This window comes from Brachyhypopomus gauderio, unplaced genomic scaffold (genome assembly GCF_052324685.1).
Source record: "Brachyhypopomus gauderio isolate BG-103 unplaced genomic scaffold, BGAUD_0.2 sc54, whole genome shotgun sequence".
Lineage (NCBI taxonomy): Eukaryota > Metazoa > Chordata > Actinopteri > Gymnotiformes > Hypopomidae > Brachyhypopomus > Brachyhypopomus gauderio.
In genome coordinates, this window is record NW_027506878.1 from 728,217 (window position 1) to 752,500 (window position 24,284).

The 24,284-nt window shown below is 42.6% G+C and overlaps 2 protein-coding genes and 1 long non-coding RNA gene across 3 annotated transcripts; 1 reads left to right on the forward strand and 2 right to left on the reverse strand.

Annotated features, from left to right (window-relative positions):
* Positions 1-1,025: 1,025 nt before the first annotated feature.
* Positions 1,026-3,821, reverse strand: LOC143488783 (uncharacterized). The gene is made up of 4 exons (XR_013124530.1): positions 3,326-3,821; positions 1,913-1,945; positions 1,745-1,822; positions 1,026-1,584 (listed from the first exon to the last, which is right to left on the reverse strand). It is a non-coding gene; the product is annotated as an uncharacterized LOC143488783 (long non-coding RNA).
* A 3,894-nt stretch (positions 3,822-7,715) lies between these two features.
* Positions 7,716-10,201, reverse strand: crx (cone-rod homeobox). The gene is made up of 3 exons (XM_076987639.1): positions 10,105-10,201; positions 8,932-9,083; positions 7,716-8,336 (listed from the first exon to the last, which is right to left on the reverse strand). Exons 1-3 carry the CDS (start codon positions 10,199-10,201, stop codon positions 7,716-7,718), a joined length of 870 nt encoding a protein of 289 aa, XP_076843754.1.
* A 6,975-nt stretch (positions 10,202-17,176) lies between these two features.
* Positions 17,177-20,190, forward strand: nccrp1 (P1, F-box associated domain containing). Its single transcript, XM_076987693.1, is given in 10 exon segments — positions 17,177-17,215; positions 17,217-17,261; positions 17,264-17,387; positions 17,999-18,085; positions 18,288-18,322; positions 18,324-18,385; positions 18,978-19,073; positions 19,569-19,707; positions 19,939-19,962; positions 19,964-20,190. Coding segments are annotated over 10 exon segments (774 nt in total). The 3' UTR covers positions 20,087-20,190.
* Positions 20,191-24,284: the final 4,094 nt, after the last annotated feature.

Here is a 24,284-nt window from a genome sequence, read left to right on the forward strand (position 1 = left end):
CGAAGCCACGTCCATGTTACGTTCGAAACTCGGACTGTTTTTGCTCCCAGTAAACAGAACTTCCAGAACTATTTACGTGTGTTTTATAAGTGTTTTAATTGCAGAAGTGCATTTTAAGTGCATTTTCAAGTACTTTAGCCTAAATTCCAGCACTTTTCAAATCTGAAACACAATACAACATTAAAATTGGTCAGGTAAATGTTCCTCCCCCTGTGTTTGAGGGGTGTTTCTTTATACTACCACATATCGTTTCAGGAGGACACTGCAAAGAATGTGACGCGCGCGAGGTGTGCGGAGTCGCGCGCTACGGTCACTCACAAAAGTATAACTAGCTTTATAGGGGAGACACGGAAAGACATCGCTAAAAAGGAGAGCTCTTATGTGATTTAGGAATGTGGATCTTGTGTTTAAAAATGTCTTTTATAGAATTATTTGTTCAATTAATTGGTTCAACTCAGACAGATTTCTTCATAACTTATAATTAGTAGGCTTGAAAGTTACCGGATCGAGGCAGACAGTTCCTGGAACGCACCCTTCAAAATGAAAGAGTTCCCGGATCCTGTTCCGGCAGGATCCGGCTCAAATTAAGCCCTGATTACACCCCTTCTCCATTACCAACATTACCAACATACCCCTTCTCTATCACCAACATTATCAGTAAACATTACCATTTTAATTGTGTACTTATAGTAGCAGAGTTGCCAACTCTCACGCATTGAGCGTGAGACACACGTATTTGACCGTCTTCACACGCTCTCACACATTTCACCTCTCACCCAGACCTTCTGAAATGCTTCTGAAGTTCTAGGAAGTGAAACCAGTTTACGTTCCTCACAGGACGTGTTTACATAATATTCAAATTTATACACCAGATAAATGTATCATTCAATCTACGGGCTTTGAAGAGTGTACAGTTCTCGTTTCTTTTGCGGTCATAGTGACAACTGACAATGCAAACAGATACTGTAAGTGTGGACCCCTGGCGATTATTGCTGGGTACCTAATAATAATATGGTCTACAAATCTAAGAAAAACTGCATGTTTAATATTCTGCACAAGGAAATGTTTCATTATAGTGGATTACAGATAAACAAACGTGTTGCTGGAGGTTTTTTTGACATGTATCTCTAGACTGCTTGACATGTTGATTACATTTTAATGTGAATGCCGTTCATGATATTTGGGATCCTGTTCTGATATATTTTGGATAAAATCTACAGAAATAGCATTTGTGTCATTTACTGAAGCACTGGATGACTTCAGTCAGGACAGACACTTGGGGAAGCAGGGTGTTATACTTGTGTATAACTTGTGCTATGTTGAAAGAAAATTATTATACATGTTTGAATACTTTGTTTATTTTAACAAAAATGCATCCATGATATATTTAAAATATGTAAATAAAATCCCTATTAACTGAAAAAATAGAAGAAATGGAATTTGGTAATTGAGAAAAAAAGCTGGGGGAAATATAATACAGAAGAACTCCTGAAGAGACCTCCACCCTCTTCCTGGAGACCTCCACCTTCTTCCTGAAGAGACCTCCACCCTCTGCTCCCAAAGAACTTATCTCTGCCTCTTCCCCTGTGGAGAGGGCAGGATCATTAGTGACGCTGATCAGACACACACACACACACACACACACACACACATACATCACTAGAACTCTAGTGTCCTTTATGAAAATGAATAATCCCGAGCTTGAATACGACTGGTGCAAGTGTGGACTGGTGCCGTTACTCACCTGGTAGAACGCTCATGTTTGATCTCGCTCAGCGTGTGTGGGCCACGTCGGCCTTGTGCTTTAACCAGTAGTCAATTGCTGGAGGCAACAGAAATATTCAGCGTACAAGTTTAGCTCATCATGTCAAGCACTAATCCCCCTCCCACACACACACACACACACACTTACTGTTTATATGTGTTGCTTTGTCTTCTGGACGTGCTGTATCACGTCAGTGATGGTATTGGAGATATCAGATCATGAAACAGGTACCATTTCAGGACCGAAGGGAAGGAGAAAGCAGAACAAGTTGATCTTTCTGTTCCACGAACACCAGTCATTTCTGTTCCACGAACACCAGTCATTTCTGTTCCACGAACACCAGTCATTTCTGTTCCACGAACACCAGTCATTTCTGTTCCACGAACACCAGTCATTTCTGTTCCACGAACACCAGTCATTTCTGTTCCACGAACACCAGTCATTTCTGTTCCACAAACACCAGTCATTTCTGTTCCACAAACACCAGTCATTTCTGTTCCACAAACACCAGTCATTTCTGTTCCACGAACACCAGTCATTTCTGTTCCACGAACACCAGTCATTTCTGTTCCACGAACACCAGCCATTTCTGTTCCACAAACACCAGTCATTTCTGTTCCACGAACACCAGTCATTTCTGTTCCACGAACACCAGTCATTTCTGTTCCACGAACACCAGTCATTTCTGTTCCACGAACACCAGTCATTTCTGTTCCACGAACACCAGTCATTTCTTGTGAATTTAATGTGTCAACTAATTACACAAGGTCATAACTGTGCGTTTGAACGTTTTAAATCTGCATTACATTCACATTATTTAGCAGACGTCCTGTTTTCCCTCTTACGAGTTTATACTAGTGTCTTGCATGCACTGTCTATGTATGCCGAGGAAACGACATCAGATGTTTGCCTATGAATGTCATGGGGTTTACAACCTACAGGCTTTCTAGAAAACAGTTTGACTAATCTTAAAACTATGAGCTGTGCTTCATCAGGTGAATAACAGTTAGTCAGGACACGTCTGCCGCTAGCAATGCGTTCTCGTGTATATTGTTTTTCAGGCAAAACGCCAGAGGCCCAATAAAAAATAACGCCAGAGGCCTCGTAAAACCGGAACGGGTTCTGCTACTGACGTAGCCGGTTTTTCTTTCTCTTATTTTTTGCACACGATTCAACTCGCAGGTCACAAGCAGAAAAAAACCAGCTAATTTTGTTTGTTCCCATTAATTCTGGAGCCTAATAATAACTCAATAACCTCTCGTGTATCAACAAGTGTACGTAGCGGCAAGTTCAAACAAAGGACAAACTCGGCTTGTGAAGTCTGACGGCGCCGCCGGCTAAAACGGAAAAACGTAGCTCACGCAAACATTTGCACCATTGCGTGAAGGTGCATTTAACACCTGGACGTCTCCGCCTTGCGAATGTCACCTACGGGAATGCTTGCTTTAGCAAATAGGTACGTTTTGTATTACAAGTCTTTTCATTTCTAGAAAGCGTTCAGTGCTGCTTAAGCTGCCTAGAGCTGTTTGTAAATTGCAAGATAAGAGAATAGGGAGGTACCTCGGCAAACTCTAGAGCCGTGAAAGAAGAGTCCCCTCCTCACGCACTCCAGCCCACGGTCACATTTGCCGCGTGTGTGGAAAGGTCCGCCACAAAGCTCGTTCTTCTGTTTGGCACACTCCAAACAGCAGCCGCACGGATCCTGCACTCTGCCGCCGGGGCAGGAGATCTCGGGGCATTTCAGGTCGTCACAGGGTAAGCAAGAGAGCCCGCAGGTGTTCTGCACCATCGCGAGCAGCAGAACCAGACATACAGGTATGTATCTGAGATACATTATGGAGAAGACCGGAGCCCGATCGACTGTCCTGCTCACAAACGTAGTCCTCAACTCTTAAAGCGGAGAATTCACTCTAAGCCACGAGGCTGTGTTCTCTCCTCGTTTTATACGATAGCCGAAGTCCGGGGGAAATGCCACGCCTGAAACATTAGCCGTGCTTGGCATTTATTCACGTCTGTCGTGGAGGGTCCACACTCGTTCAGACCTGCGCGCGATGTGATGATGCATCTGTGTTGCAAGTGCACGACTGACATCAGCACTCTTACGTGAAATGATGCGTGCACGCGCTGTCTGCAGGGCTGCTACGCGTGCGCCTCTTCTCATGTTTACCTTTTTTTCTCATAGTGAATTTCCAAACACCTTTACTTGGGCTACACGTGTCTCCCGTTTCACTGTATGAGATTTAGACGACTTGCCAAAGTTTATTGTCTAAAGGGCCAATGCACGGACGTAATGGGGGGGGGGGGGTATGTCCCCCCCACTTTTTCAAAAGCCGGGTTTGGTCCCCCCCAGTTTTTATGATTAAAACCAAATATTTAAATAGCGACGAATCCATGTCCCCCCACTTTTTATTACAAAATTACGTCCATGGGCCAATGACTGGGTTAGAATAGCCTCTCTAGATAGTACAACAGTATACTTGTTCCGAAATGTCCCCCTGGGATCAATAAGATATCTATAATAATAAAGTAATTATCTATCCATCCATCCATCCCCCGCAGGAAGCAACGTTAACGTTATCTGAGCATTTATTCTTTGTGGTGTAATTCATGTGCCCTCTCCACACACACATCACACCTCTCAAACACCCACTTATGATAATCACCACACCTGTTATATACACCTGTATATAACAGCCGCTTCTGTTCTCCTCACTAGTGGAGTCCACAGGTGTCTGGTACCTGCTGCCCCTTCAGTGCGACGAGCCGTACTGCGCCTGCGCACCTGCAGCATTCGTCACTAGGCAACCTTTGAGTTACGTCTGCTGTTTATTCAGTGTGTTTAATCGCCCAAATATGATATGATGCGGAGAATAAAGACCAAACTCGCTCCCCGGTGCCGACAACGTCACAACATTCATTAAAAAATGAAATGAGTCAAGTATTTGGAGACTGGTGTATTTGAAGGTGCCTCAGGAAATAGTCGCTAGAACATGTTGTAATAAGCCACAGAACAAGTTGAGCTCTGTTTTCGTCAGCCAGTATAGATAGATAGATAGATAGATAGATAGATAGATAGATCTATAGATAGGGTTTATGATAGGGTAGATAGGGTTCATAGATAGGGTTTATGTTCTCCAGTACTGTTATACATCCAAATTTGAAAGTAATGTTTCCTGTGCGGTGTTCAGTGATTTTGTTTTCTTTTGGGGGGAACCACGAGAAGTGTGACCAGCGGTAAGAAATGACTTCCCAACATTAAGGAAATAGTTCCAAACTTAGTCATAAATCGGCTACGTTTCCATTCGTTTTTAAAGAAAATAGTGACTGATGGAGATGGAAAAACATTTAACTTAAACGTTACAAAGATTGTAAACAATTTTAGTAAAAAACGACAGCACATTGACAGACATTGTACGAGACGGTTCCCCGTCTCATACAAACCAATGCAACTTAAGCGCCCTCATGTGGTTGCAGACTGGAAGTGTCCTTCATCTGTAACTACTACATCCTTTGATTGCTTGTTTCTCTACTTTTTAGATGTTCTTGTGTACTTTACAGATTGTCTGTGTGACGGTGGAAGTGGAGTCCATGAACACAACCATTACACCAAGCTGCATTTTGGGCGGGTGGGCAGGTGGGGTTGGGGTGAGTGGAGTCTGCCTTTGTGAGAGTTTTCTTTGCTTCAAATATGCTAGTTAATAATAATAATTATTGTTGTTGTTGTTGTTGTTATTGTTGTTTTTATCAGTAGTAGTAGTTGACCCTTTTCGAACCAAATAACAAGTTACAGTCAGAACTCAGCTTTTACCGTCAAGCCACACAGACAATACACATTTTTTGGCTTGGGTGTATTAACCAATGAAAAATCTTCTCTACAGATGGCCTTACCTCTTTAAATATATAAAAGTAATAATAATGTATCTCTCCCTCTATCTCCCACTCTATCTCTCCCTCTATCTCTCCCCTTCTCTCCCCCTCTATCTCTCTCGTTTTCGTTCTCTCTCCATCCCCTCTGTACATGCTAAGAGCTTCCTAATCCTGCTCTGACCTGAATAGAGCTATGTAACGTCACTGGAGCCAGAAACGTGTAGCTCAGCCAACGTGGGCGTCTGTGGGTCACGTTTTCTGTTCTACGCTCCACATGCGCTGGCATCCTGGAGCCCAGAGAAGAGGATGAATAACAAACCACCTCCCATAAAAGAGACCAAATGAAAGGAAAGGTTTCACAGTGATGGACAGAAGGGATGGACAAAGAGGTGAATACTAAGATGATCAGGGATGAGAAAAGAGGAACAGGAGAGAGGTAGAAAAAAGGAAAGCGGAGAATGGAGAGTGTAGAACTTGGCAGTGTAGTCGGGTCAGGCATGTAAGACCAAACAAAACTTCAAACTCAACTACACTTCCTGTCTCCACTTCCTGTCACTTCCTGTCTCCACTTCCTGTCACTTCCTCTCTCCACTTCCTGTCACTTCCCATCTCCACTTCCTGTGACTTCCCATCTCCACTTCCTGTCACTTCCCATCTCCACTTCCTGTGACTTCCTCTCTACACTTCCTGTCACTTCCCATCTTCACTTCCTGTGACTTCCTCTCTACACTTCCTTTCACTTCTTATCTCCACTTCCTATCTTGAGAGCAGCCACCCTTCAGAGTGTAGTTGTAAGAACCCCTCATTTTATAACCACAGATCCCAACATGCAGAAGAATGCTGGAGAGAGCAAATAAACAGTAGAACAGAGAGAAAGAGAGAGAGAGAGAGAGAGAGAGAGAGAGAGAGAGAGAGAGAGAGAGAGAGAGAGAGAGAGAGAGAGAAAGGACAACTACAGGGAAAGGACTTAATCCCTTTTAATTGTTTTAGGCTACTGTTGGGTTGACTGTAAGGAGATTGAGGTGGTCATGGACTAAAATAACTCCACACCCCCAGTCAGCTGGGCGAAGCCACCTGTGTGTCCCTATGGTGACGACCCTCCGTCACCTCCAGATGTCCACCTTGGGACACACACCCTCTCTTAGAAAGCTACACACATTCACGCTTGTGAACTCTGAATGCACAGTATGGCTGATTGGGGAGTTAGAACTCAGAGTAACTTGCATAACAAACTCTCCAAACTCACACATAATGACGATCCACTTCAAACTATTACTACCACAAACAAACGTGGACAAATAACCTTATTCACACGTTTTAGTACAACTTTTCCATTCTAGTATTTGGGTCATTTTCACATTAATATTTGGTTTAAAAATATCTAGTATGACATAATTATGCGATGATGATGAGGAACCATAGTATCTGTATTTGCTCAAATCTGCAGGAGGACGTCCAGACCGCACTGGATGTGTGGAGCGTCTCCGACACACAGACACACGAAACACACCTGGCATTGCAATAGCGTGAAGTTTAATTAACGACGACTCATCTAGCATAGAAGCAGCACACAGTCTGGCATAACTTAACATAACAGTACATGAACACCAGCAAGCACAACACACTGATCCCTAGAGTCTAGACGTCAAACATGTAGAAATATATCAGTCAGCATGCACAGCTGGGCAGGTAGACAGGGCTAAGAGAATGTGTGTGTGTGTGTGTGTGTGTGTGTGTGTGTGTGTGTGTGTGTGTGTGTGTGTGTGTGTGTGTGTGTGTGTGTGTGTGTGTGTGTGTTAAAACTTTTAACCAGTACTACCAGCTGAACATTTTTCATTTCATATATTTTTCTCTTCTCTCTCTCTCTCTCTCTCTCTCTCTCCTTCTGTCTCCCTTTCTCTCCCTCCCTCTCTTTCTCTCTCTCTGTTTCTCCCTCCCTCTCTTTCTCTCTCTCTGTGTCTCCCTCTCTCTCTCTCTCTCTCTCTGTCTCCCTCTCTCTCTCTCTCTCTCCCCCTTTCTCTCTCTCTCTCTCTCTCTCTCTCTCTCTCTCTCTCTCTCTCTCTCTCTCTCTCTCTCTCTCTCTCTACAGCACTTGAAACTTGTGATCAAGACAGTCCATGGTGCTGAAGTTCAGCTTCCAGGCCTGCTGGTCCTTGTAGTCCAGGCAGTCGATGGCGCTGAAGCCCAGCGAGGAGGTGCCGTAGCCCTGGGAGGAGAGGGAGGGCGAGTGGCTGAGGGAGCTGCCCATGGAGGGAACGGTGAGGGGCGAGAGAGCGCCCCCGCTGGCCGACAGCTGCGAGGTCATGGGTGACAGGTAGGGACTGCAGTCAAGGCCGCTGAAGTACGGCGAGGAGCCGTAGCCCTGGCCGTAGGAGGGGCCCTGGCCGTAGGAGGGGCCCTGGCCGTAGCCCATGCTGTATGCACTGGCTCGCTGCATGCAGGGGGTCCCAGGGCCGCACAGGGGGTCTGGGAGGGGCGACAGTGACGTGGGGCTCCACACTGACACGGGGGCGGTGCCCACGTTGGCGCTGGGAGCCACGGTCAAGGGCGGAGCTGTCGCCGCCACAGAGGAGGAGCCAGCACTGGGCTCAGAGGGCATCTCGGGGGGTGGGGAGGTCTTCTTCTTAGGGGGGCGGGGCTTGGGCTGGCCACTGGTCTGTTGTTGCTGCTGACGGCATTTTGCACGACGGTTCTTGAACCAGACCTGGCGGGGTGAAGGAATATGTTTGGAAAAAGTTTAAATAGAGATTTTCTTGAGAGGAATGAGAGGTAAAACTCAAAATAGGAACTGAAATGGTTTTGAGCTTTACGTTATTAGACCACTTATTTAGTAAAGTATCTTATTAAAATTAAAACCAAGGAAATAGCACCCCCTGGAGGTCTTGTCATTGGCAACACTGCACATTTATCTGTTAAGAATTGAAATAATTCTTGGGTTGGTGTTAATTCACCTTTTAATTAACCTGTATATCTGACTTCATTATCTTCATCTCAGTGTTTTCATCTGTTCTCAGATGTCAAGTCTCATCAGAAAGTTCACCTTTCGCATATTTCATTGCAGCATACAGTATATTTCACCTTTTGCACACACAGTGTCTCATTTCTACTCTGTTAGCCTTAATCAGTTTCTCCCCTGATATCTGCTGTGTGTCTCCTACACTCAGAGGTGCTCAAATCTCATCTGCACCCAAATGCACTGAAATCACATCTGCGCTAAAATGCACTGAAATCGGTTCTCAGATGCACTCCTGTCTCATCTGCACTCAAGCAGGTGTGAGCAGCACTTCGTGGCGTCCCACCTGTACTCTGGACTCGGGAAGGTTTATTTTGAGCGCCACTTCCTCCCTCATGAAGATGTCGGGGTACCTCGTCTTTGTGAACAAAGCCTCTAAAATGTCGAGCTGGGTGCGTGTAAACGTTGTGCGCTCGCGACGCTGCTTCCTCGGAGTGGCTGGAGAGGGAGAGAGAGAGAGAGAAAGAGAGAGAGATGCGCAGATGTGTAATAATGTGTCCATACTGTGAAATACAAGCTCTGTATTAGTTGTTAGCGGTGAAAATATTTGTTTATGAAAATAAATTGTTTATGAAAAGCTCGTAATGCAGTGACGTAGTATCTTTAAAGCGACGTAATCTATCAATAAAAATATATGTAGCAATTCTGATATCGCAAATCTCCTGCTCTTGTGTAAAAACGGTCCGTATGAGGTTCCGGCTCCACCGCAGGTCCCGAGAGAGTCGGTGGTGTCAGAATATATTTCACACGAACAGGGCGCTATATTTTTTTTACTTTTCCAACTTTAGCAGAAGGAATTGGGTATAATTTACCGTTCTAATATCGTTTACATTTGGTCGTAAAAGAAGAACAAATATTTTACTGCTTCTTCGAGTGCATCAGTCGCATTAAAGTTGCAATTAAATAGATTAATTGTTTTTATTCACATGGAAATATTTAACATGTGTTTCAATGATTAACATAAACAATAGGAATTGTATTCCACTGAAATAGGACCACGAGGTCCTGGCGAGGGCTGCTCGCCTTTCGTCTCACTGAACTTGGACATTTTCCATATATTGGACCAAAAGTTCAAGTAAACATGTAGAGGTTTTGTTAGACGATAACATAGAATATGCTATGCAAGTGAATACGTTTTCCTATTTAGGAGATGTTCATGTCGCGATGGCTATATTTTAAATAATAAAATGACATAAAGCGAAATATTAAAACTTAGATAATAAACATTACACAAACTCCGCCTTGGGCCAAACATTAAAATATTTTAAAAGAAAAGTAGAAAACTAAAATTGCATGATGGATTTATTTATTTATGCATTTGTTTTAAATTGTGATTTTATTCGTTTGTGATTATTATATTTAAATGCTCAGTAATATATAATTTCCATTCGAAAAGCGTACAGACGCACTAAAACTACAAACGACTATGACATTGAGTTATTTAAGTTTTTTAACTCACCTGGGTAGCCGAGCGTGGTTTGTAGCAGGTCCATGCCCGGAGCGGACAGAGTTAACCCGTTCACTGCGTAATGAGTTTGCTTTATGTAGGACATCATGCTCAGAATGGACGTGACTCTCAAATCCTGCCTCTCTGCCGCTCGCGCTCAGTGACGCCGCGCGCCGTCCGGGGAACGCTCGTGCCCCGAGGGCCCCGCGTGCGCTGCGGGACGAGCCGCTCTGCTGGAATGCGCGCCACACACCTGTAGACGTTTTCAACGCTGCTCCTGTCTAACTACGAGCGGAATTAAACAATCTCTACCGTGCAGATTATGTAAAGTTTCACTACAAATGGGGAAATAAGTATAAAGTGTAGGAGAAAGTTTATTTTAAGTTCACGAGCTGATCTATAGGTTCTCCTATGATTGAAGAGCGTTATGAAACCGGACGGGAGCGAGACGCCGCGTGTAATAAGGAAGAGAAGAGCTAATCAACTCCAATACACACACACATCTCTCTCTCTCTCTCTCTCTCTCTCTCTCTCTCTCTCTCTCTCTCTCTCTCTCTCTCTCTCTCTCTCTCTCTCTCTCTCTCTCTCTGGTACATGGGTTGACAGTGGAGCAGGCCTTTCACCTCCCACATGTTTAATATGAACTAATTGTCACGCTAAGCAAATGTTTCGATATCGCAATTGTGTGTGAGCTCTATTTCACTCACTAAATAATATTTCTATACTATACTATAATAATATAGTATTGTGCAAATTGAGCACGTTACGTGTTTTCCTTTAAAAAGAAAACATTCTGTAAATTTAAGGCAAACGTAGTTAGCCTAATATATTTCGCTTTCTGCGTTATTTCATTGTTGGAATTTCATACCTACAGTTGATGTTAAATCAGATTCAAATACACTGAATATACAGTTCAATAAAGAGTGCTTATGTGTCATATTTCCGTTAATGCTTTGTAGGACGTAGGCTAACTCTGTGATGATATATTCGTCCCCGATAGGACATATTCATACCTCCCAGAATTCATTTTCCACAAACTCTCTTTATATAAATTTAAATATTAAACGTTCTAACCAATTTCAAATTTCAAGTTAGTGCAACAGTACGTGAGTACACTAATTATTTTAGACAACATTTATTTTAGGCAAAATCGAAATCTATTTGGTTTTAGACTTATAAAAAAATCAGAGACTAATAAGATAATACATTCGTTTTGTTAAATTAACTTTTGATCATGAAATAAAAATAATTATTGTTTTTCACTTAATGTAACAACACCAACAAAAATAAATAAATATTGTTGTTGTTTTGGCAATGTTTGGTGGTGTTATAGACTTTGTTGGTTTAAAATGCTCCACACTGTCAGTCATAAGCAGTTTTACACACACACACACACACACACACACACACACACACACACACACACACACACACACACACACACACACAGAGAGAGAGAGAGCTGGGCAGATTAATCATATTTATCTGAAAAGTAAGACTCTTAGTCCAGGATAAAAGGGGGAAAAAGTGATTTCTCATGAATGGGAGAGAAAGACCAGCACAGAGATAATTGAGGGACAGAGAGGGCAAGAACAACACACAGGACAGTTGGACATCAGGACTTCAGGACAGTTGGACATCAGGACAGTTGGACATCAGGACTTCAGGACAGTTGGACATCAGGACTTCAGGACAGTTGGACATCAGGACTTCAGGACAGTTGGACATCCCGTGGTAGGAGCAATGAAGATGGATGAAGAAGGTGCAGTCTGGCATTGTGGGGAAGGGTGGTGGAGGGAAGGGTATGGTAGGTGGATGCTTGGATGAGTGGAGAGGTAAATATATATATGGTGTATATGGGTGGATGAGGGTGTATATGGGTGTGTATAAGGGTAAATATGTGTGTTTATGGGTGTATATGGGTGTGTATAAGGATGTATGGGTGTGTATATGGGTGTGTATAAGAGTAAATATGTGTGTATAAGGGTAGACATGTGTGTATATGGGTGTGTATAAGGGTAAATATGTGTGTATATGGGTGTGTGTATAATGGTAAATATATGTGTATAAGGGTAAATATGTGTGTATATGGATGTGTGTATAAGGGTAAATATGTCTGTAGAGACATTGGAAAAGATGGCTGTTTCAAGCAGAATTAGAAAGAATGGTGGAAAAAGGATATGACACAACAGGAAGTGACATCATTGTGGGTCAAATTTGAGTGTGTCCATGACAGTCCACAACACACCTCAACTGAAAAATGTCACGTTTGATAACGGTGTGTGACCCACATTAATTTATTTGCGGTAAACTGGGGAAAACTGTTTCTTTTTGTACAGGATTCTATAACATTTCCTTAAAATTACAAATCCCAGAATCCAAGACTGAAAGTCCAACCACATTAACAGTGTTCGTCAGGCAGACATGTATACTCTGCTTGATACGCAAGGGCTCTGTGTTCAGGGTAAAGATCCACAGCTGATCTAGGAACTAACATATTGCATCTTGTTTCCTGATGAACAAGAGCTTTATCATAATTACCTGAATTATCTTAATGATCTTAATGATCGTTGATGCTAATGTTCGTTCATATAGGATTGGAAGTGAGGCAGAAAAAGCAATGTAGATATTTATACATTTTATAGTGAATAATCTGATTGATTTTAAATTCTGTTATTGAATTATGTTTTTAACTACAGTGTATACAATGGTCAGTCATTACCTTACACAAAACTTTATACATTTTTAAAATAAATATGCCCTTTGTTATTAAATAAACAGACCACTTTGTTTTTTATTTAAAAACTAGTTTAAGGAATGTAAAGTTGTGGACTTGTTGTGGAGTTGAGGACAATAGTGGACATTAGTGGACTTGTTGTGGAGTTGTGGACATTAGTGAACTAGTGGACATTAGTGGACTTGTTGTGGAGTTGTGGACAGTAGTGGACATTAGTAGACTTGTTGTGGACAGTAGTGGACATTAGTGGACTTGTGGAGTTGTGGACAGTAGTGGACATTAGTGGACTTGTGGTCTTATCTCCTCAGTCCATATGCATAGATGGAGAAACAGATGTTGTTAGCTTGTTTTTATAGCATATGTGATATTTGTATACTTGTTCATGAAAAGGTTTTCTGGAGGATGTAGAGATTGGGGGATGGGGGTGCAGAGAGACAGGTTGGGGTGGTGCAGAGAGACAGATCGGGGGAGGGGGTATCCATCTGGCAACCACCAGCTACACAGTCACTGGAGCAATTATGGAAGTGGACTATCCTCTAATCCACAGGCGTGTGCTCACACACGCACGCACACACACACACCACACACACCACACACACACACACACACACACACACCCTCTTACAAATAGCTCTTCTCTGCACTCACAGTGACACACTCAGTCCATGCAGTGTGAAGATGAAGAAATGAAATACATGGAGAGAAAGAACAGGTGGAGAAGGTGGAGGGGGAAACAAGGGTGGAAAGATGGAGGAGGATGAGGGTGAGTGAGGTGACAAAGAAAGAGAGAAAGAGAGAGAAAGAGAGGGGGAGTGGAGCACGTCAGTGCTGGCACACTAGGTCAGATAATCCAGATTAGAGAGTCTAAAAAGAACGGGTTTAATCTCCTGCCCAGCCAGTAATACACAGACTGCTGTCAGCACCAATCACTCACACAGTCCTAATCCCTGACCAAACACGCACACCCCACACATGCAACACACTCCACATGTGTGACACAGTGTACACAATACCTCCTCTTCTGAGACTCACAAACACAACCACCAAATGATTATTTTACAAACATAAAATATGCTAATGGAAACACTTTTAACACAGAGACATTCAAATGCTCTGAAAAACACACAGTGCCATCAAAAAAACCACACTCCCGTACTCATAAACATGCAAGACTTGCACGGAAAACACACCTCATTTAGATTCACAAAATACCTCCAGGATTGACACAGACATACTCACACAAATATGCTGTGAAAACATAATAGCAGTCAAATGAAAACCTTCCCAATTATGTCTACTTATTATCATTAAGAGATTCACTGAAGCAGTTACAGAATGCAGAGTTGGGCCAAGACTGTAGGAGCAGAGACAAATATCTATATATATTAACAGAATATAGACGGTATGTAAACAAAAAAGACTACGTGTCAGTGGTGCTGATATGGGAACACTGATTGAAAGACATCATGTGTGCCCCCTTGTGGTGGGTGCCTATTTCTCTCTGTTCCGTTACTTCAATCACTCACATTCAACATGGCGGTAATGCTGTGCCATTGTGTGTGAGAGTGTTGTGGTGTGATAGGAAATTGCGTGTTAAGTCTAAGATTAAATAAAGGTTTGTGTTTGGGTATGAAACTGTAGCATAATCTTTGCCACATGCAGGTTTGAGTGTTTCCCAGGGTTTTTTTACACACACCTTTGCATTTGGCTTCTTACACACACCTCACTCTTTACACTTCCCCTGCCTTTCAAATGTTTCCCTTTCAAAATGGTCCAAAATGTTTAAAAATTCAAATGATTGGCAATGCAATATATGAAAACATCTTGTGGATCAGAGGTGTCAGATCACACATGAAAATTGTCTACACCCGCACGGAAAGGCCCTGACAAGATAAGTCAGTCTACATTGACTGTAGCTACTGGATCGTTCGATAAGTGGTGGATATGCAGTTAGTCAATTGTTAATTTTATTTTGTTCATTAAGACATTAGCAAGGCCTCCTGTAGGTAGCATATATAATACGTTGGTTGTGGACATACACATAGCATCACTGATCCCATCTGTAAATATACAGTGAGAGACATGTTCAGATAAATAGATCAAAATATCTGTTTTAGTATTAATCCTGATCATCAATCCTTCATTTATCTATTTCTATAGAGCTATAATAAAGTAATTCATTAAATAAAACAAAACAATCTCTATGTTATTGGTTATCTTTGGTGAGGAAGATACAATCTGCATGCTGCTGCGTTATATGTCAGGCTGAACTCTCAGATGAACTAGTCAATTAGTTCTGCCTAAGGTACAGACTCAGCATGGAGAAGCAGCGTTTAGCTGTTATCTTATTTTTAAGTAGAACCAGTTGTCAGAGGAGCCCCGACCCTGGATGGTTTTAAATCAAAACTAAACATGCTTTAATTTGGCCAGACTGTTGGCTCAGATTAAACACAGTTCTCTCAGATTAAACACGGTTCCCTCTGATTCTCCAGCACTGCACTTACCTTATGTCATTATGTTTCATTATATTTTATCTTAACTCTTTGTTTCATTTGACTTTAAGTACTTTCTATCTATTATTAACCAAAATTTATTCTAGCAGAACTAACATTTCCATTACTGATTGCATAGTAATTCTAACATCCATTTAAATCTAATTAGGCTTTATACCCAGAGAACAGGAACGGCTCATCAGAGCAAGCACAGTGCATAACCCAGCACAGCTCACCAAGCCTTTCTACATCATGAATTACAAAACATCCTGTATGTTGATTCACAGAACACATTCACAGTGGTATGTCAAAAGAGTCAAACACCATGAACAATGTATAAACCAGAGCCTGCAACTAGATAGCACCCTCAACCTGCACCCGAGTCTGTCTGGAGTCTTTGATTTTTTTTGTTCACTATTCTGTATTTTAATAAATCAGGCATTAAGCTTTCCAATAGTGTGTTTATTGTGAAAAGTGCAAATGCAGTGTTTGATGATTACCTCGCATATATATTTGCTGTTGTAATCTTTAGTGAGGGTAAGATTGCTCCTGCTTAGTTGAGACAACCATTTTTTTCTCCTCTCAGTATCAGTGGGGGAAACCATACATTTCTGCTCCTTTCTCGGATCCATTGGAGCATCCCCATGCAGCACAGCAAACCACGGTGGACACTACACAAACAACACGATCGATATCACGATATATATATATATATATATATATATATATATATATATATATATATATATATATATATATATATATATATATATATATATATATACAAGATATATATATATATATATATATATATATACAAGATAATTTATAAATATAAATATCTCGTATATATATACGAGATAATTTATCAATGTATCAATGTATTTTAATATGTCATATACTGTCTGGATGTAAATGTAATGTGTTTTACCCTTTTAAAGCAGATTTCTGCACAATGAAGTCAAAGAAAAATTTCCTTCTGTCAGAAAATGTACATTAGACATTTAGATTACTTAGGTCCCCAATACCATGGGATTACAGAAATCACCATGATTTAAAGATATGTTAATGTTAGAAAATTAATCTAATCTGAATTTCTCACCCCTTCCTGTCCCTCTAAATATATAAATGAACGTAATATATAACAATTATTAAACAATCAAAGCATTAAACAGCAATGTGCTGTAACATTAGCCTAAAGTTGGTCGCTATATGTTCACAATAATCCTCAAATCGCAGTGTGTTTATGCGCTCAAATTGAACTTCCTGGAACTATCTGAAGCCTTCCGTGAATCACGTGACCATCAAGCCTTTTGAACTTCCGTTGTGGCGACTCTCTCTATAGGGCACTGGTATAAACGAACTAAAGGGAGACCTAAATAAATAACAAAACACTAACAGTCTCGTGGCAGTGGGCAACCCGCTTCGGAGTCCATGACAACGCAACAGTTCAACATATAGGAATGTAGGTTTTGTAGGTGTGGCATGCACAGAGAATAATCTTTGAACCCCAGTTATCTTTACTGGCTTAAAGTTGGGGAGGAGCAGGGCTGTCAATTCTAAAACTGTCTGCTAGTTTGTTAAAATGTTCTCATTTTTTTGCCATAAGAGCAAAATAATTCTGAGATTCTAATATAATAAGATTCTGCATGTTGTATAACAATCACTGAATCTCTGCTACACCCTCAGCTAGAGGAACCCCCCCCTTTAAGGTGTGGGGACACACAGCCACCTGCGGCGCTTGTCATCAGGTGGTGATGGCAGGTTTTGCTGGTATGGTGGGTGGGGCAGGTGTAGATAAACTACACCTCCATCTCCCTCTTCCTGCTTGTGCAGTACAGCGGACACATCTCTGATGGAGGCAGAGTGGAAACTTAAGTGCGATTCGGAGTGGGCACCTGGGCGCCAACGGGGTCCCCATGCCCGACAGCGTGGACTGGGAAAAACCGTCTACGACAAAAGACCTTTGGAGCGGAACTTGGTGAAGAACCCCCAAACCCCCACGGTATACGGGGACGTTACCGGGACTTTAACGTGCAAACGGCCCGTGAACTCGCGTGCATGGGGTATCTTAAAATACTCGTTTGAAATGGCTTATCTGGCCCATGCGCATAGATAGATGAATGGACTGGATGTCTGTCTTTAATCCTTTTATGAGATCGAGTTTAAAAAGAGGATCTGATCTATATTACCAGCTGATGTTGCGCCAGCTGGACGCAATTGATTCAGTTTAGCATTTAGAAACGGTCTAATAATCTTGGTGTGAATTATAGACGTTTAAAGCTCATGCCACAATTCTTCGAGGCAACTGCTACATTTTGACAACTGGGTTTTTGATCAAGATTTAGGATTTGTAGAAAACTTTTTTTTTCTTGAACTAGCTACGTTAGCTAGCCAGCTACAACATTCAAGCAAATTCAGTGGGTTTTTTTTAGCTGGCTGGCTAGCAGCAAATGTATTTCTGCCTCCGGTTATTCGTTGCCTGTACATGTTTTTTGGGGATTGAGGTTTTATGTGGTTGTCAGTCTTGACTGACTTGATTTCGTCATGATTGAATTTAATTGATTGATTGATAAAACTTGTAAATCCTGTAAAGCTGCTTTGTGACATGTGTTGTGAAAAGCAATATACAAATATATTTGATTTGATTTGATTGATTTTTGTTGTGGTTTTACAGACGTGACCCACGAAACTCCGCCGCCCGAGCGCGAGTTTACGGGAGCGCCCCCTACAGGCGGCGGCCCGCCACAGGTAGAACCGACAGGTAAACCTCAGGCTTTTCAAGAACAAGTCATACAAATGGCCACACCAAGTCCATTGTAAAGTCTCCTCGTGTTTTGAGCTGACTGTGGATTAACAGTGATGCCCTCTGTCGTACTCGAAAGTCCTCGTTGGTTTTGTGTATGTGTGTACTAGCTGTGTTGTCACTGGTCAGTAAATCTTGGCACCCTGGCTCTCTGCTTCAGGTGATTTCACAGGTTGGACGACCAGCACAGAAGTGTTTGCCGTATGACACAAGTGGTATTCCTCCAGGTGTGGTGATCTGCCATTTGCCACAGTTCAGGTAAGGTGTGGTGATCGGCGGTGCCCTTAGGATTAGAGTTGGAGGGTGTGTGAGTAGAGTCTTGAAACCTGGGGAGTCCCATTGTTTTGATATTTAGCTTGTTTGATCTGTTAAGTGCCATGCTAAAGCAGGCAAACATGGGCTGGGTGTGCGTGACCGTCAGGAAGACTAATCTCTCTCCTCTTCTGTTCACACTGGCTTGATTTTGTCTGGTGTTTTTGAACTCTCCCCTTTTGTAGCCAGGTGATGATGGTTTTGGTCCATTTCAGTTATTTACACAGAATCTTCATTAGTGTCTGAAGATACTGTGATAGAGGTCACCATGAAGCCCTCCTCCTGTGTACTGATATGATGAGTGTTAGGAAGAGGAACAAACTATCGGGACAGGGACGGGGGACAGGTGTGGGAACTGAGGTCTTTTCTGTGGTGGTGTAAATATGGGCAGTCCTGCAATAATCTTAGAAGTCCATATTGGCTCAGTCCAGTTTTATAGAGCCTTAAAGGTGCTTTTGTTGCGTTTGTGTACAACACTGGCGTTCTTGTACAGATTCACTTTAAACCCCCCCCCCCCCCCCCCCCCTCCCCTCCCCAGGTGGTTTTCTATGTCCCAGCAGATTGACCTGAAGGCTGAGGGTCTGTGGGATGATCTACTAGACACGTTCCAGCCAGACATCGTCATTGATGACTGGTGAGTTATGAGTGCTTGTTCTATAACCAGATGATATTATGTAAATATAAGGAGGTATGAAAGTTCATTTTATTTGCTACATTTGTGGTAGTCTTTTTTGTTGTTGCTACTAAGTAAACACATTATTCGGGATGAAGAATCAACCAAGTGCAGATTGTGCATGTTTGTGTATAATTTCATGCGGAAATCGGGTTGTTGATTCACCTGCATGTCTTACTAATCGATGTTGTGAAGCATGAGACCGACACACACAACCTAGTGTCCATATCAGAAGTCATATAACCCGTACTAACCACTGTTGGCTGAAGGGAAGTGAGTCGGTTGCCGTCAGTTGAGAAACGTGGGAGTTCATCCTGTTTCTCCCCGATGCTCTGAGTTCTGCTTTAAGCAGGGTAATGAATTTCTTAACACGCAACTTAACTTGCGTTTGAGTGACTTGTCAGTGAAGCGTTTTGTAACAGTAAAGTCCTGTGGTGTGTGTGTGTGTGTGTGTAGGTATGAGGAGAGTCAGCTTGACGCTTCAGTCTATGAGCTTCATGTGAAGTTGCTGGCCGCTGATCACCAGACGGTCATAAAGGAGCACCACTGCACTCCCACAGAGGACCTGGAGAACTACTCGCACACCTGGAAACAGGTGACGCGCAAACGAGCAGCCAGACGCAACGTCCCGTTACCTAATTAGCTTTACGTCCTTGCAAAAACACTCGTATGAAGCCATTTTGCGGCTAGTTCTCAAATATCTGAAGCGGCAAAATGTTATTCCCCTATAAGTGCATATGGTTAAATGTAGAGTTAAACTGGTGTTTTGCAGTGTTGTTGGAGTTAATGTGTGGTCTCTTACCTAATTGTGTGTGTGTGTGTGTAGGTTTCCCATACGTTCTCAGGCTATGGGCCCCGGTGTGAGGTACATCCTCTTCGAGCACAAAGTGAAGAACAAGTTCATGATCGAATTCTTCGGTACTCTGATCACGGACAGCTCAGTGGTCATCAAGGCTACCAGATCCACTCCGTAATTACCCTGCAGACGCCTGGAGATCTCGCCTGCTTTGCTAAAGATTGAACTGCCTCTTATTTTTGAGATAAGATGAATGTAATAAATCACTGTTGCTTGACAATGTTTTGGTTTTTAATCTGACTTAATTTCATTTTGATGCACAAGAAAAACGTCAATATTTAAAATGAACATTTATGGAAAATCAGATGAGGTATTATTTGGTCCTTGTCTTAACGGAGCTCGTGTGTACTGTTGTCTGTCCGTCTCCATCACACGACCACACACACATTGCGGTTGGTCGTGTCGGATGTTACACTTTTGGACAGCAGAGGGCGCGCGAGACAAAATAATAAGCACAGGTGATGACTGACGCCAACCTCAACTGAAAGCGCTCTCGATAAAGCCCTCAAAATGAACATGTAGAGATATACACAGTGAGACTTTAACATTTATACCGTGAATGACACGGGTGTTCTTCGAAACCTACAACTTTTCCTATCAGAAATGTACTACTATGTTTTTCGTAAAACCAAACGTAGGGCCAGGTTCAGTGAAATGTGGTTGCGATACAGCTGGACAGAAGCAATGTTTGCGACGTGTCCAACATTTTGTGCCACATGTATTCTTGAATGGGAGTTGTGTACCATCAAGGTCCCTGGTTGTGTATGCGTTTACCACTAAACTACCCACACGTTTGTCCTTATGAGCCTGGGCATGGTGAGTGAACCCAACACTGGGGTGCGTGTGTGTGTTTAACCACGCACCGATGGTCCTGGATTCACACCAAACACCCTTTACTCACAGTGCTCTCTCCGACCCGGCCCCCGTTCACGCCGCTTTATCACATTGTACTGGACCGTTTGAGGACGAGCCGTCCTGACGCACCTATTATAGTGTCGGGTGTCGCCGCTGCGCGCGCGGGGACGCGTGCGGGGGCGCGTGGAGAGTCGGTGTGTGATGTTTGAGGAGAGGGACACACAACTCCAGAGTGAGGAGAGAGATATTTACGCGTCTACAAAGCTGATGGTGTGACTGTTCTGAAAGCGTGGACCAAACCTCTCGGCTTTAATGCCGGTGATGCGCGAGACATTAGCGGGTCTGCCGTAGACAACAAGGTAAGTGCTCATTTGTAAATGTATGTGTTATTCTTCATGTGTTCAGACATGCATACAGGTAAATGCAGGTTTTTTGGGTTTTGACAATGTATTAATAAAATTTCATAGTGTCCAAAAACTCGTTCATCGATCATCGGAACAACCCCATCTACATATAGTGTTCGCATCCAATTAAACAATGCGGTTACAGTTCGGTTCTGGACCATCTAAACGTGCGTTAGATAACACAACAGTGCGCGTGTTTAGTTTATCCATGCAGCACGTGTTCCACACCGGCGGGTTCTGACGCCGGTGACCCGGGCCCGGTGCGCGCGAGACGTTGATGGGTCGGCGCGCGCTAGCGCGTCTGCGGGCCTCTTTATTATTTAACAGCTGGTGAAAGTGTTGCTGTCCCCCCACCTGCACACTTTTAAACGGCTCGCTTTTATTAAACGACGCGATCTCTCAGTAATAATTACATTCCCGATGGTGGCGTATCTTTTTGCGTAGTTCAACATTAAATTTGGTGTTTCTATAGGCGAAGTTTTTAGTTTCTAAACCGAATTAGAGCGAGTAAGAGTGTTTGATCCTTTGGAGGAGTATTTAAATATGATTAGATACACCGAAGTCACGACTGAGCGGTCAAAGTCTGTCAATTCAAAGTAGGGGCCGATTAAACAGTAATCTCTGTGGCATGTCGGGAAAGGTGTTAGATTTCGAAATGGGGGGAAAAGAAACGGACTATTTCGTACTTCAGCTGGCATTTAATGGCCAACTGCGAATTTGTGACCATCTCACTCGTGCCAGAGCGAATTTCGGTCCCGAGATGGTGTCGGTCTCAAAGGTTCAGACAACGGGTCCGGTCCGCCTGGTCATGATATTATAAAGATTTTAATTCTTTTTTTTAATTTTGAGTTCAGATTTTGATATTGAGCTGTTCCTTCTTGCTCTGTGAAGGTATAACAACCTTATTTTTATTTTTATATTTTATTAAGTATTTTACCATATATTTGTACCTTATATCTGACCGTATATTACCATTTGAAAAGAAATGTATAATTCAGTATAATGTTTTATACCTCTCTTTTCATCTCCTACTTTTACTCATCTTGTTAACCTCAGAAACACACACACATTAACATCCAAAGGCAGAAGGGTACTTTTGTAAGTTACCTCGGCTAAGGAGCATCTGATAAATGCTGTACATGTACATCTCCACATCATCTCATTCACTCTATTCACACACACACACACACACACACACACACACACACACACACACACACACACACACACACACACACGACTAACTCTGCGTACTGAGCTGGTTAGGCTGTAAGGTATCAGCCCAGATCTGTAACAGGCCAGACTGGAACTTAAAACTCAGTATGTGTTCATCAGTAACAACGCTGCATGGACACACACTACTATCAGGGGGTACTGTATATCACACACACACACACACATAGTTGAGTATGATTTATTTCCATTATTTCCACTCTACCGCATACATACCACAATATTCTGCACTCTCACTCCACCTGTGCATGTCTCCTCCCTGTTTTCCTCAGATCACAGTGTTCTAGTGGTGTTAAGCCCCGCCCACATTCTCTGCTGCTCCGCCTTCATTACTGACACAGTAATTTCATTCTGAGCCCAAAATCCCAAAAGTGTTTTACAATGTCAAGACGAAGCAAAGCTCAGATGATATAGAATGTGTTTAATGACATAACATAATTACAGACCCAGAGAAAGGCTGTGTCTGTATTAACTGATGTTGGGCTGATGTTGGGCTGATGTTGGGCTGATGTTGGGCCCTGAGGTTTGGCGCAGGACTACTCCCAGTATGGGGAGAAACACACCCTTGACTGAACGTGGCTGTGATTTGTCACGTGTTCAGATTTGATTTCCTCCTGGTTGCGTACTGTGGATGCTCCTCAGAAAGGTGGAGCCCCGTGATCAGGTTCCATGGCTGTGGGTGGTGTTGCTGGATGCCAAACGTGATGGAGTTTTAGTAGTGGTGCGGGGTGAGTGCTGGCCTTGAAAGGGCTGTTCAGGAGTGAGATAGTGCTATACCTGGAAGCTGGATGGCTCTCATTGATCTGCTGTGAGAGCCATTAAAGCTTGAGTGGAGAAGAGCTCTGAGCTGTAAAGACTTTTAAAAGTGTTTCCCTCTTACTCGTGTCCTCTCACACCACACACTGATAGCACAGATGCTTCAGAGAGTTTCAGTCAATGCGGGGTGTGTGTGTGTGTGGTGTGTGGTGTGTGTGTGTGTACATTTGTATGTGAAGCTGCATACCGATTTGGTTTATGCATTATGTGGTTTTAATTGGTCTTCCACAAGCAAACAGCTTCCAGCCACTGAAAGAGCTGATATAGTGGAAATGACTTTTCAGGTTCATCTTCCTGTCAGCCATCATCTGCTCATATTCTTATTCTATTATATTATTTTTATTATTATTCATGCATAATGGGTATTTAGAATTTAAGAAAATATAAAATTTAAATATGAATGTATAAAAACGAGCAATATAATTCAGGGCAGGTCTTCCACTGTATATTTGTAGAAATCTAACATGTACTTCTTAAGATGATAGATGGGTAGGTATGTGGATGGATGGAGGATGGATGGATGGATGAGGATGGATGGATGGATGGAGGATGGATGGATGGATGGATGGATGGATGGATGGAGGATGGATGGATGGAGGATGGATGGATGGAGGATGGATGGAGGATGGATGGATGGAGGATGGATGGAGGATGGATGGATGGATGGATGGATGGATGGAGGATGGATGGATGGATGGATGGATGGATGGATGGAGGATGGATGGATGCATACTTCATTGAATTCTCTGAAAGATTTAAGATGACTCTTCCTGCTCTCCGTAGTTGCTCCCTTGTGGACTCCAGATTTGATTACAAATAAATGTAGTCATGTAATTATGATTGTGATGTAATTATGATTGTGTTGTAATTGTGATTGTGATGTAATTATGATTGTGATGTAATTGTGATTGTGATGTTCAGATCACAGTGGATTCTGATATGTGTGGCTTGTTTTCTCAAAGCATCTAAAGGGCTGTTTTTGGATCGTCTCACTTGTCTGTCAGCAGA